This window comes from Populus euphratica, unplaced genomic scaffold, assembly GCF_000495115.2.
Source record: "Populus euphratica unplaced genomic scaffold, PopEup_1.0 scaffold6.1, whole genome shotgun sequence".
Lineage (NCBI taxonomy): Eukaryota > Viridiplantae > Streptophyta > Magnoliopsida > Malpighiales > Salicaceae > Populus > Populus euphratica.
Genome location: NW_011499849.1, coordinates 1520899 through 1536358, shown reverse-complemented (window position 1 = coordinate 1536358; position 15460 = coordinate 1520899). Strand labels below are relative to the sequence as shown.

Below are 15460 nucleotides of genomic sequence, written 5' to 3'. Positions count from 1 at the left end.
AGACTATTTATTTTCTTTATTCTTTTTACCCATTTTGAGGGGTTTTATCAAGTGTAATGAGGGTGCAGGGATTATAGTGTGGAGGGATGTTTCTAGGGAAACGTGCTTCAGATGTCGTTGTTGGAGGGAACGTGTCCTTCGTAACTGGGTTGATTTGGAGGCCATTTTGTCAGCGGAGAGTAAAGACAGCGTTACGGGCACGCAAATAAACTACACGTGATGGTTCAAAATCATTGGTCCACGGTGGAAATTCGACCGTTAAAATGGGGGTCGTTGAACGGAAGCCCGTTATTGGAAGCGGACCAATAAGAACAGAAGCCCAAATCAGCTTTTCTACAAAGATCCTACCAGTTGGCCCAAATTAGCAATACTATATTTACTGGCAAAAAAATAACAAATCTCAAGTGTTCATCAGGTTTGTCCAAAAATACTAAAAAATTAATTAAATAAAAAAAATTAACATAAAAAACTAAATTAAAAAATAAAACTAAATAAACCAATTAAAAAACCTAAAAAAAACCTAAGAAAAAAACTAGTTTAATTTTTAAAATATTAAACCGAATCAAACCAAATCTATTCAGCCAACATTTAAACCCATTATAAAAAAAAATTCTAAAACTAAACTTCTCAAACCTTCAACTTTGAACTTGCCCCCTTCTCTCAAATGTCTTCCCTCTCTCACCACTCTCCCTTTCTAATGCTTTGCTCTCGGCCACCCCTATCTCCTAAATATATGTCCTCTCTCAGTGCTTTTCTTCTCTAATCATCTAATGTTTTGCAAGTGGTCCCTCTCTCACCACTCTCCTTCTCTAATTCTTTGGGTCAAAAGATTCAAAACTCAAGCCTTTGTAAATGGAAGATGAAGGGATAGAAAAAGGTTTGTCCTAAATTTTTGTCTTTTCCTTTCCATATTGTATACTCCATCATTATTATTTATAAACAAAGGGTACAGAGATAGAAAACGTTGTTTGTTGTCTATTTATGCATAAAAGAGATGTGTATTAAGGATATTTTTGTTTAATTTTTTCTCTCAGTTTCATGGATTTTACAGGATTGTTTTGAGTATCATTATTTTGCACTTTGTAAACGGCTAAAATCCTTGCCATTTAGACGAATCAATTCATCATCGATCTTCTTCATTTTTTGGCATCGGCTTGCCCTTCACAAGAAACATAACTTGATAATATTGGTTTTTTCAATTTTTTTCTTTAATTAACCAAACCAAACCAAACTGAAAATGGTCAATTTGAACCGGTTTCGGTTCTGGATTAAGAAAAAATAAAAATTCAATTTGATTAGTATTTTCAAACAAAAACTGAACCAAACTAAAAATATTCACCTCTAGCATTCAGAGAGAGCCGAAAGGGAACCCTAAAACCCTAGTTCCTCTGTTATTGGTGAATGCTAACAGAAAAATAAAGGAAGCTACTAAAAAGAACAAAGTCAAATCATAAAAAAGTTAGCTTTTGATATTTTCACTTCTCAATATGATAATTGAATTAGGGTATGATGCTTTTGTTTTTATGGATTTAACTTTTAATTCCTTTTCTTCTCCTTTTTTCTCTCTTTTTTTTAATTAGTGGAGCTCCACACTTAACTATATTTTTTTCTGCTTTTTTAAAAAACACCAGCGCTGTCTCAAAATATTTTTTCATGTTAGGAAAGCTTTAACTTAGAGCGTGTTTGGGAGTATGGTTGTTGTTGCTTTTCAAAGTGCTTTTTATATAGAAAAGTGTGTCAATAATATTTTTTTATTTTTTAAAAATCATTTTTAAAATCAGCACATCAAAATGATTTGAAAATATTAAAAACATATTAGTTCAAAGCAAAAAAAAAAAATTCAAATTTTTTCGGAAGCGCTTTTCAAACACAGTGCCAAACACCCTCTTAGTCTGTAACATAAAAAAGACTATTCATGGATATTTTTGACAAGAGCGATCTTAAAGATTCATTTGCATGCATGGAGACTAACTATTCATGGAGGTTTTTATTAAGACCAGTCATAGAGATTCGTGAAGATCATTTAGGAAGCCTTTTCATCACTATTGGTTATGGAAATATGTTTACATGCATGGTAGGCAATCCCCTTCTTAATTTCAGCGTAAGTTTTGCCATATTTGGATATGATCGATGGTGTTTGGTCTTATGGCATAAAAAGTTAATTTTTCCCAGATTGATGTTATGAGTGTACTTTGGTATTTTTCTATGTAAGGATATTTTCCCTTGTCACGTGAGTTGTAATACATTCAGGGATCTTGATAATGAAGCATTATTGGTTAGGAAGTTAGCATCTTTTGCATGTCCCACCTTTCTAGAATATCTACCAAGGAAATAGCTAAAAGACAATTAATTAAAGAAGGCATAGGAAAAGGAAAAGTAAAAAAAAAAAACACAATAAAGCAAGAATGGACACACACACACACAAAATTGGGTGGAAAAATAAAAAAACATGGCAGATATTACGAGTAAAAAGAAAAAAAAGAAAATAGGCAGGGAAATCAACACCAGAAGCAATGAATGAGCTAAACCTCTCGATACACAAACATAATCAAGTTGTGCTTAGATGGATAACAGAGTCTATGTTTTCACACTCTATGAATGTTATGGTCCATCACATTTTACATTATGCCCATTGAAAAGAAACTGATGCTTATGGTAAGGCCTGGAGATCCTACAAAGGAATAAACATGGTCCTTGATAAATCTAGATTTATGCAATTTGTACCTAAGGGAGTTTAGCATATGATTCAGTTGTTTATTTGAGAACTCTATTTCCAAGGATTTCTCATTTTTTTGTTTGCAGATTTTGTTGATACCAGTTATTGTAGAGAACACTAGTTTTCTTTTCTTTTTTTATTTCCATTATATCAGAAAAAGAAACCTAAAACATGCATAACAACAACTTACATAGAATAAAAGAGAGCAAAACCTCACCTGAGAAACAAAAATTATGAATATAGGCAGGGGAACCAGCAATGGCAACAATAAATGGCTTGAATATCTAGACAAGTAAAAGAATAAAGAAAAAACACAACTATATAAGGAGAAACAAACAGGTAAAGTGGAGTGCAAAAAAAAATGATTATTGTTTATAAAATAATATGTCCTCAAATATGGCAAGCCAAACATCATGATTTATGGTAAAAAAAAAAAACACTCAATAAACATGTAATTTGATGGTGTCATTTATTTATTCTATGGTGGAGGTAAAAATTAGATTTTGTTTTATTGAAATCATCACATCAGCTTCTTTGATTTATTATGAAATTATAAAAACTATTAAAAAATTGAGATTATGATAAACACCTCTCCACAGTCCACATTTTAAAAAAATATTGAAAAAAGCTATATTTTATGTCCAAGAATTCTTAATTACTATTTAAATTAACAAAAAACAATTATCAAAATATGAATGGATATGATAATTTATTTTTTAGATTAATATGGATGTTCAGGCTAGCTTGCAGATATCTCGATTAATTTTATGGGTCTTAAAGTTAACAAATATACATGCATATAGTGACTCTAATATTTGTAAGATCCAAACTGATGATTTTTAAATAGCAAACCCAATATCTGATTGGTTGAGTTTTATCTCAAAAATTAAATGAATATGATAATTATTTAATATAATGGATGAGCAACATAAAATTCACCTTTTAGTTTTATTCTATTTCTTTAACTTCCTTTCTCAAATTATTAATGTATTTTTTAATTTAATTATTTTCAAAACATTTAATGAGTCATGCAATTTCATATTGTTTCAAATAGGTAAGAAATTTATGGTTCTTAAAGAGTAATTAATATATCCTATTAATTATTTTATGGACATCCTTTAAAGAAAAAAATAGATAGAATTAGAAAAGAAAAATCTTAGATGAAAAATATTCTTATTATTTTTAGTGGCTTATAGGCTTAGTTTTTTTTTTTTTTTGCATTTTTTTAAGATAAACTCAATAAATAACTACTAGATTACACTATTTTCCTTGACACCTTCAAATTTTCATAGGGGATTATTATAATTTTACCTCATTTTTTTTTAAAAAAAAAACAGAAAAGGAAAGGAAGTATAATTTTGGGGCCGGGTCGCTAACCCTCTCATCCACGGTCCACTAATCAAAAGAGTAAAAATTAACGGTCATATAAATTTGAATTTTGAAAACCTAAGATCTCCCTTCCTCATCAGCACGAGCGGAAAAAGAAAGCGCATAACATAACAAATTAAACACGCTCCAAGCTCTCTTTCCCTTTTCTCTTCCAAACAAACAGACTATACAGAATTCTCTCTCAGATCCCAGAAATTCTAAACCTAAAAGACACCTCGTGACCAAAATCCCGCAAACAAGAAGATAGGCACTTTCCCAATTGACGGCCAAGATTTCATGGATTCCATGCTGTGCGTTTCGGGTTCGAGATCGATCCAGTCAGGGTTAACAAACACCAATAATTTCAAAGGTTTTATTTTACTTTTTTAAATGAATACTAAACATTCCTTTTTCCTTCTTAAATGTTACAAGTATTATTAACAATAAACTTCAAGATTAAAGGTATAAGCATGAGTTTTTGTGTTTCTTGAAACAGAGAGGCCAGTCATATTTGTAAACGCGGGAGGCGGGGGTATAAAGAAAGAGGGGGATATCAATCTTGATATTGAGAAAGATTGCTGTTTTGAAGGTGGAGATGTTATAAGAACAGATGAGACCATAATCAATGGTGGTGATATACCTTCTGTTTATCAATCAGCAAGGTTTGGTACCAACTTGAGATACACGTTCAATGACATGCCGGCTGGAGAGTATTTGGTTGATCTTCATTTTGCAGAGATAGTTTACACTAATGGTCCTAAAGGAATGAGAGTCTTTGATGTCTTTATTCAAGAAGAGAAGGCAAGTGCACTCAGTCCTCCCTCTCTCTCTCTCTCGATGAATTTATTTGTTTTAAAACGAGAAAGTTTTTTTTTATAAAAAAAATGGCAGGTTATATCAGAGCTTGATGTGTACTCTTTTGTTGGTGCCAACAAACCGTTGCAAGTGGTGGATGTTAGGGTTTCTGTCGGGGAAGATGGGGTGATTTTTATGAGGTTTGATGGGGTTGTAGGGAGCCCAATAGTTAGCGGGATCTATATAAAGCAGGCGACTGAATTGCGAAGTAAAGCTATCGTTTCCGTTTTATATAGCCATATTGGTCCGTCCTTTTAGGTTCGTTTACGAGACTCAGGTGTTTCCTATCTTATAAATTGAATGCAGAATCATCGGTTAAACAGGAGCTTTTACAGTGTAACAATTGCGCCGCTGAGGTAAAAGTTTCATCTGATCAGGTGAGATGCAATTTGTATTGACGGGTAGTTTTTTGAAATTTGAAGTGAAGACTTGAGTTTTTGCTTAAACTTAGCCTTAAATTGATGTGGACTGCAGAATAGAGTTATGAGGACGAACTCTTTAGCAAGATATGAAAAGAAGATAGAGGAATTGAAGGCTCAATGCCAACTCAAGACAGATGAATGCCACGAGGCCTGGATGTCACTGACTGCGGCGAACGAGGAACTCGAGAAGATTAGGATGGAACTTGACAACAGGTTCTTCAGAAATATGCAATTAGGTAATATAGACCCAATTGGATTTGAGGCTTGTTACTAGAAACTGAAGCGACGCTGACCAGGTTTTGATGTTTGTTTAGATCAAGACATGCAAAAGCATAAAGCAGAATTGAGAGATGTTTCTAGACGATATGAGTGTGATAAGAAACTGTGGGCTGCAGCCATTGATGATTTTGAAAAGAAAATAAAGGTAAATTACTTTTTGAATGACAAATGTTATGTGGAAATGTTTGGAAATCAATTTGTATATCTGTGATAATACCATCTGTTGATCCATTCGTAGATGATGAAGATAGAGCACTCTCAACTCTTCCATGAAGCTCATGCGTGTGCCAATACAATTCCTGAATTAAACAAGATGATAATTGCAGTTCGAGACATAGGTAATCTTGCATCAACTGTAAAATTAAATTGATAGACAAAAAATTGTAAGATTTTTCTGAATTGCAGTTGCGCAACATGAAGACCTCAAACTGAAGTTAAATGAAGAGCAGGCAAAGAGTAAGAAGCTTTATAACCAAGCGCTGGAGGCAAAGGGTATACTTAATATTCTAAACTCGGGTTCATTTTTTCTCTTTCTTGATTGAACCATTCTAAGTTTTTTTCTTTTCTTCTGCTTCTGCTTCTTCTTCTTCTTCTTCTTTTTTTATTATTATTTAATATCTCAGGGAACATAAGAGTGTTCTGTAGGTGCCGCCCGTTGACTAAGGAGGAGATGTCAATTGGCTGTCAAACAGTGGTAGATTTTGGTGCTGCTAAGGATGGTGATCTTACAGTAATTACAAATGGCTCCACTAAGAAAATTTTCAAATTTGATCGAGTCTACGCTCCCAAGGACGATCAAGGCATGCACCTCTGAAATGCCTTTTCTTTTCTTTCTTTTTTTCAACTGTCAACTTACTGAACAGTACTTGGGTTTTGTGACATGTAATCCACTGCTACTGGTTTGGTTGATGTTTATAGTAAAAGATTTCTTGTTTCTCTGAAAAACTCCTTTTGAACTTTAACAATACACACAGTGCATGCTTCTTTTATTATACATAATCCATTTTTGAATGCATTTATATTTTCCAGGTGCAACCTAGTTTTACTAGTCTTTCTGATGATCACTTCAATATTTTATCTCTTCAATAAGTTCTATAGTAAGCATAAGAACCCTATTTTTCTAATGGAGAGAAGAGTGATGACCAGCCTTTTATTGAATTTGAACAGAGCAGCTTCAGAGAAATGTCCTTCAAAACTATGTAACTTGTAGTTTGGTTAGTTTTGGACGGCAAATAGTGGACAAATTGGTTATTTATTCAATTTATTTTTCTTAGGGTGAAACGAAAAGGTTCACATGTTGACTATTGTTTTTTAAACTAAAATAGTTGATGTCTTCGCGGATGCTTCTGCTCTGGTGACCTCCGTGTTAGATGGTTACAATGTTTGCATATTTGCGTACGGGCAAACTGGAACCGGAAAGACTTTCACTATGGAAGGTACCAAGCAAAACCGAGGAGTCAACTACCGAACTTTACATCAATTATTTAAAATTGCTGAGGAAAGGAAAGAAACTGTCACATATGACATTTCTGTTAGCGTACTTGAAGTTTACAATGAACAAATCAGAGACTTGCTAGCCACCTCAACAACAACAACAAAGAGGTATTATCATTGTCCTACAAATTTCGTTCAACTTTTTTTTAAAAAAAAGTTGGTTGAGAAGGAATTTGGCTTTGTAATTTGATCGTACTGATATTTTATGGCTGTTTTCTCCATGCAATTGTCAAATTAACAAGATCTCGTCTAAGAATATATTTGTGTTTTAGGTTGGATATAAAACAAGTATCTGATGGGGTCCAGCATGTTCCGGGGATAGTTGAAGCAAAGGTCGAGAATATTAAGCAGGTCTGGGATGTTTTGCAGGCTGGAAGCAATGCAAGGGCCGTGGGGTCAAACAATGTGAATGAACGTAGTAGCCGATCTCATTGGTCAGTGCCTATTTGAACTTGGTTTCGCCATGCTTAAGTTTTAAGTGTTCATTGATGGAACTCTCTCTATATTATTTTTACTGCAATTCATTTCTTTACTATCAAGCTTTATGTTAACAGAATAAAATGTTAAATTTACGTATATATTGACATTACCATATTTTTATGTGTTTAGCATGCTTTGCACAATGGTCAGAGCAAAGAACTTGGTAAATGATGAGTGCACTATGAGCAAGCTATGGCTTGTGGACTTGGCAGGCAGTGAGAGGCTGGCAAAAACAGATGTTCAAGGGGAACGACTCAAGGAAGCTCAAAATATAAACAGATCACTTTCAGCTCTTGGGGATGTTATTTCTTGTTTGGCAAATAAGAGTAGTCATATTCCATACAGGTTCCCTTTGAATCTTGATGTGTAATATTCAAATATGGCTTGCAAATTAAATTATTCTGACTTCCTCTTTTGGTTTTTGACAGAAACTCGAAGCTCACACATTTACTCCAGGATTCGTTGGGTAAGTAGCTACAAGAAACATAAGTTCGTATCCAGTATCAGAGTCTCTAATATATCAGCTATTAGCATTGCAAATATTCTTTTACTCATGACAACATATCAAAGTAATAATTTTTGTTTTAAAATGAGTTATTCCAAGCAAAAGGAGCGATTATAGCCAATGATGCATCACTGACAATGATATAAGGGATAAAAAATGGTTAGAACATAGAATACAATAGATGCATTAAGTTTGTATGTTTCCATCGTTGACAAGTAAAAGAGCATTGAAATACTGTAAAATATATGGTGTATACACTATACAGTGCTGGGATGCATTAGTTCGGCTGCAAAAGCTATATGCTCAGAAAACACTTCCAAGTGGTTTCTTGTCATGAACACCACTTAAAATTATTCAAATGCTTAAGACTTTTATAGTATAATAAGATTAATAATCATCCTAAACCTTCATGTTTTCCAGGAGGTGATTCGAAAACCCTTATGTTAGTTCAAATCAGCCCTTCTGATCATGACATAGGAGAGACTCTAAGTTCTCTAAACTTTGCAACTCGGGTTCGAGGGGTTGAGTTGGGTCCTGCGAAGAAGCAGATTGATATGGGAGAGCTTCAAAAGTTAAAAACATTGGTAAGCTTATAGATAGTAACAGACATTTTATTATATTGATGAAAGGAAAGGATGATCAACTAGGTTTTATTCTTTCTGTGAATTCTTTGAAGCTTGACAAAGCAAAGCAAGAATTGAGATCTAAAGATGATGCCATGCGCAAGCTAGAAGAGGGTTTTCAAAATGTAGAGGGTAAGGCCAAAGTCAAGGATCAGCTTTTCAAAAACCAACAGGAAAAGGTCAACGAACTAGAGAGTCAACTTGCATCAAAGACAGAGTTATGCAGGCAGCTAGAGAAGCAGCTGTTACAACTTTCAGAAGGAAAGAAGGAAAAGGAAGAAATTTGCTCAGATTTCCAGCAGAAGGTTTCTTGTTAGATAAACGGTTTTACTTCATATCGTTTCTTTGAATAATAATCTGGCAATTGACTCCGATGCCTTTCATAGGTCAACGAGCTTGAGAAGAAGCTGAAAGAGCAGGAAGAAGCAGCGTCTATGAATCTTCATTGCAAGGTTTTTACAATCTTAAAGTACAATAGAAAATTTTGAAGTTGTGTGACTGCATGAGTAAATATATTAGGACAAGAGAGGTACATCGAAGTGGTTGAATGCAGTCCCCGCTATCTTGAGTTTGAGACACCAATTTCCCACCATCCCCCACTGGCAGACACTGGGCACTAATACTTGAAAAATGGAGGTCTTAGATTTAGTGGATCTTCAAATAATGTTGTTCCTCTAATCATGATGGTTCATATTAATCTACATTTACTGGATTTCAACGTGATGGCAGGGATTGACCAGCAGCACTTTTGTGTACTAAATATTTACTTGAACAATGCCAATCATTATGTTTGTGATTCCTTTTGTCAATTATACGTTGATTTTTCATGTTGTGAACAAAAAAGGAAACACTCTTCATTTTGTTGTCAGACTGATAGAGAGTTTTAGGTGCTGAAGTTGGAATAGTTATTTTTCTTGTGTTATACAGGTCAAGGAGCTTGAAAACAGAATGAAAGAGAGAACACAGGAGTTCGAGCTTCATACAAAGAGGTTCCAACAAAAGGTGCTGCTTACACTGTTGTCTGCTGTTATGAAAATCCACCAATCTAGCACACGGTTAACACCATTATTGTTGTGTTGTAGTTGAAGGAAGCTGAAAACAAACTATGGGAGAAAGAAAATTCCGAATCTCAGTCACTTCAACACAAGGTTTTTTCTTTCTTCTTCTTCTTTTCTTTAATGTATGTTTCTATATAATTTTTGTAAAAAGTTCTGGCCATTACGATGTAACAATTATATTTTTGCCATGATTTACGTAGATCAACGTTCTTGGAGAAGAGCTAAGACAACATGAACAAGGAGATTGTTTGCCAAGGCCACCCTCTGCTGAAAAGTCAGAAGCCACTCCAATTTTGTCAAGAATGGAAAACATATATGACGTTGATCCACTTGGTCAAAAAAGCTTAAACTCCACGAACCGAACAATAAACCAAGAGCCTAGCTTACTCCAGGGAAATACATCCCTCCGTGAATTGAGGAGGAAAGGAGACATTAAGAGCAGAGGGACGGAGAATAATTTCTTGGTATCAGCTTCTTCGCTCGAGAAGAAGAGATTGCCAACTGAATCAAGCAAGGCAAAGCATCTTGACTCTTCTAGAGCATCAGCAAAGATTTCAAGTTCGAAATCAATTCGTGCTGCTCAGAAGACAACCTCCAATACTGCAAACAGAATCAACAAAGATCAAGGTGCAGGAGCAAGGGATAACAAATTCAAAGTTTGGTTGAGGTGAAAGTTTTATTGCCTTTCCAGCTAATGTGATTTGTAAAACTGCCAGTGATGATTCTTTTCAAGCCCTTTCTTATATGTTAGCAGAACATAGATTAGGTGAAGGTCGTTTGAATGTACTTGCAATTTCTCATTTAGAGAAATGAAAGTGATTTAATGAAAGCATATATGTGAAAAGAAGTGTCTGGATTTTTTTTACTATTCTTTTTCTGTGGTGTTTAACATATTAAATTAGATCTTTCAAAACCATCTCTTCATTTGTGACGGTGTTTACAAAATAATAATAATAATAATAATAAAAGAAATGCAATCCAATCTTGATTGTGGTTGACATAAGCACTGTATAACTTCACTAAAAACAAATTAATAATATTAAATAGAGCAGTGCCTTCTGCATTCTTAATAGGGTTTTATGTGAATCGCTTTACAACAATTCTGAGATTATTTTAATTCTTTGCCAGATTTCGAAAATCAACAACGGAAGATCATAGATTGAAAGTTTCCCGAGAAACCCAAATAAAATTACTATTCGAAATTCAAAATAAATTTATGAACTCTGTGAATTGAGCCTAATAGACACAGTGTATTGATGCTATAGGGACAAGAATAATATAAGATGAGACACTGACGATGAGATTATATGTTTGATTCTATATATATATTAACTATTTTTATTATTATCACCTTAACTACTACCCCACAATCATTATTAATAATGGACTCATGATATAATAATATTTTTTATTAAAATATTATTATTATATTTATTGCATCACCATCAACCACTCTTTCACAAGCTCCATCATTTTTCATCTACCACCACCACATTCTTTCTCTGTAACTTCCTTCGTGATGGTGGCATTAATTTTATTTTTTAATATATATATGTTGGTTTTATTACTATATTATTATTACAACCATTATTAATTTTATTTTATTTAAAAATGAGATATTAAAAATTTTAAATTTTATATGATTAATTATTTAATATTTCCTTTTTATATTAAAAAACAAGACATTAAAAATCTTAAATTTTGCTAGGATTTTTTTATTAATATTCCTAACATAATATTAAAATTAAGATGCTATTCTATGTTTATAATTTTTATTTCGATTACTTCATTTCCATTTTGGACCAAATGACATAAAAAAGGTTTCTAGTAAAAGTAAGTTTGGCATGTGGTTTAAGAATTCTTATTTTAATTCTATTTAGTAGGGAAAAGAATTGTGGTCCGAGTTAATACATACATACATACATACATATATATATATATATATCATTGCATTGTCTTTTTTTATCTCAATTTTTAAAAATTGGATGGGATTTTTTTTGTTTGATATTTTACATCTTATATGTTTTAAATAATAATATTTTTTCCTAAAGTAAAATTTTGATATTATATGCCACGCAACAATTTTATACACGTACAATTACATAAAAAAAATAGATTGGTAGGAAGACAAAAATTTATGATATACTTTATTATATATGTAAGATTAATGAAAATAAAAAAGATAAATTGATATAGAGGAAAATGTTAATAAAAAGGGATAATTACAAAAAACAAAAAAAAAACCTTTCTATAGTTTGCTCCTTGTTTCATTTTGTGTCAAATTGTAACATCCCATAATTTTTAATATGATTTCATATTTCTTGATGGGAACTTATGAATAAAAATTGGGGCATTTTTTTTTTATCATAACTTGTATCACTCGAATTACATTATATATGCATATCAACATGCAAATGATTTTCCATTTAAGCTAATAAGTATATTCATTTTTAAAAAATAAAAAAAAGTGGCAAAGTTTCCTCTATTCGTAAGCTTCTCTAAATTTTCAATTTTCCATTCACAATCATCACACAAACACAACGTGGCCTCATACATACATTCCACTCTAACCATTTATACCAGTATAACACATGTATCATAATATAAATATACATGCAGACATGTATAATATTTCAGGGAATATATTTCACAATATATAAAAAAATCAATCTTTTCTTTTTTATACGTTCAAAACATTTAAGTTTAATTAAATTTACATACATCAAGTTTATTTACATAATACAAATAGCATATATAAAAATCCTACCTATACAAAACTATACATTTATTAAAAAAAAAAAACATTGTTGTGGTGGTGGTAAAAATAAAAAATATAATTATGTAGACAATAAATAAATATAAAATCCTATCATGTTTTATTATTCTAAAACTACAATATAACTATTATTTTTCATTTTTTTTAACATTGTTGTGATTAATAGTTTATCATCACATAACTAGTCAGCAATCACACAACTAACTCACTTAATTTATATCTTTACCCTCACCAATAAGACATAACTCACTTAGTTCATATCTTTAGCCCTCACCAATAAGGAATACTCCTTTTTTATGATATTTACTTTTCTCATATGCATATTCTCTTTTAATATCATTTTTAGACAAAGAAATCATTTTTCTAATATTATTTCTCCTTGTCTTAAAGGCATAATTTAGAAAACATAATCTTTGATGATAATGTTTTCTCCGCCCGAAGGCATGATCTCTTATGATATAAATTTATCGCTCCAAAAACATAATTTTTCATGATAAATAGTTTGTACACAATACATATAAAAGGTTCCTTCTGCATTCTATCATTACAAAAATAATTTAATAATCCAAGAGACAATGAGGTAACCCTTATCTAGAGCTCTTGTCATATATGCTCTTGAGAAGTTAGGTTTCACTTTAGTTGTTCCTCCTATAATTCCTCAAAGATAACCTATGAATATTTTTTTTTTTTGCCAAAATCAAGCATTCCTTCATTCAATGACCATTCTAAGTCAAGCATAAAGGTATACAAGTTACTACGAGTATTTGTATATTCTTAGTTTATCTCAACTTTAACTACCATATAAATAATGTATTCATGCTTCATCAATAACATAAGCACATTGTACTAGATTACACTCTCATATGAAATTTATTTTCCGTCAAATATCCAATTTCATCCAAACTACAATGTACATTTAACAAAAGCTTTTACATTATCCACGATACCTCAAAAACACACTTTCATACTAAAATTTATATATGAACACAAACTTCCAAAACTTCTATGATATTGAGAATACAACAAACTTAATCCAGTCCATATCAACCCACTTTAATGTTGATACATATGTCACATGCGGGTGGTGTCGTGGTGAAAAAAATTGCATTCAAATCCTAGAATATAGTTGTCCTTCAAAAATCAGGAAAAATTGAGAGACAAAAAATTCTTATCTTTTATATGTGAAAAAATAGAAAAGGAGTCGTCACTTAGTATTTTGGTCACTAGAAACTCTAACTAATCTCAGAGATTGAATGCGGGGACTAATTTAGTAAAGAAAAGGTATTAGCACCTCAAACTCTACCTAAAATTAGGTACATTGTTTTATTGTCTAATAAAATTTAAGGTCTTGTCATATTTTCTAGTTGTTGATCCGTCTATGGTAGTTCTTCTCGGTAAAAAGATCCTTATCTTATTGTATGAAACTTAATCATTCTAATATCAACAAAAGAATTTAATATTCAAAATACATCTTACATATAAGGTCATAACCCTAAATATTAAAAGAAAACAAAATAATTTTTTTGAAATTTTTGAAATATTAGTCTAGTTCTCATGACTTTAATAAATTGGTTATTAAAGCCAAAATATATGCTAATAAATATTTTAAAAAAACAATTTGTTGTATAAAAATACAATATGATTTTTTTCTTTTATTTTTGAGAGACTTGGTCAGATACAAGAAAAAAAAACATATATAATAAAGTATATCATAAATTGTTGCATGGTGGGTAGCTAAGGTTAGTTGTTTCCTCTACTGAAACGGTTCCCTAGTACAATGAAGAAGATGATGAATAATGTCCTTTCAAACGGCGTTGTTTGGGGATGTGAAATGATCATTTTTAGTTTGGTCACTCAAGTTCTGAAATTATAATTTGACATCTGAACTTTAATTTCTTTCAAATAAATATCAAATTGAATTAAAAATAATTTTTTTCTTACAATTCAAACCCTTTATTAATTCAATTAAACTTTAAGTAAAATTTAATTGAGTTCATAAACATTTAATTTTAAACTTTTCTTTCTTAAATTAAATTTTTATTGCCAATAAGGCTCTCTTCAGTTAAAAATACACTGTCAAATTTCAATTCTTGTATTTTTAAACCTTCTCAACTAATTTCTAGCTATTTTATAAACATTTCTTCATTTCTATTATTTTTTGGATTTCTTCTATATATTTTTTATTTATTTTTATATAAAAACCTAAAAATAGATAACAACAATATACATCAACATTTCATCACTTTTAGAATTTCCCGCAAGTTTCCCTAATCAAGGCCGAGCACTGCAAATTTTAAATTTGATGGTAGATTCCTGGCCATGATAGCTTTAGTTTGATGATAGTATTGGTTAGTTTCTTTATTATGATTTTCACTCTTCGTTCTATATTTCCTTGTCTTTTGATCGGCGCTAAGATTAATAACTGATGACCATGACTTGTAAATTTGGAAACAGAAAATTACGAGGAAATTTTTGGAATGAAGTTTCATTGATCCATGTCCTACTGCCGTGTTAATGACGAAGGAAATCGAGCTTGCTCACAAGGAGATTGAGTTTCACCTCCCTTTCCAGAAACCAAACATGTTTATTTCCGAAACCCTACCCATGTTTATTTCCGAAAATTTATTATGTTGTGAATCGAACGTCATGACCCCACCGGCCCACCCGCCACAAAATCCTGTAAAAGTAAAATGAATTTTCAATAATTTAAGTTCAACGCAGTTACTTTGCAGCCTTGGTGCCTGGAGAGCATGAGTTGCGACACGAAATGGAAGCTGGTGTCCTCCCCCAACACCAAGGAATTGGCTGCGATTATCGCGTTCAACTCGTTGAGAAAACCTGCAATGGCCATAATCACTGAACAAGCCCCAAAACAAATTTCAGG

The 15460-nt window shown here is 31.9% G+C and overlaps 1 protein-coding gene across 1 annotated transcript; it reads left to right on the top strand.

Annotated features, from left to right (window-relative positions):
• Positions 1-4190: 4190 nt before the first annotated feature.
• Positions 4191-10671, top strand: LOC105120484 (Di-glucose binding protein with Kinesin motor domain-containing protein). The gene is made up of 19 exons (XM_011018694.1): positions 4191-4454; positions 4581-4885; positions 4976-5147; positions 5246-5316; positions 5414-5597; positions 5676-5785; positions 5879-5978; positions 6046-6132; positions 6264-6440; positions 6966-7242; positions 7407-7568; positions 7744-7959; positions 8043-8080; positions 8540-8703; positions 8796-9047; positions 9129-9194; positions 9670-9744; positions 9825-9890; positions 10001-10671. Exons 1-19 carry the CDS (start codon positions 4382-4384, stop codon positions 10469-10471), a joined length of 3066 nt encoding a protein of 1021 aa, XP_011016996.1. The 5' UTR covers positions 4191-4381; the 3' UTR covers positions 10472-10671.
• Positions 10672-15460: the final 4789 nt, after the last annotated feature.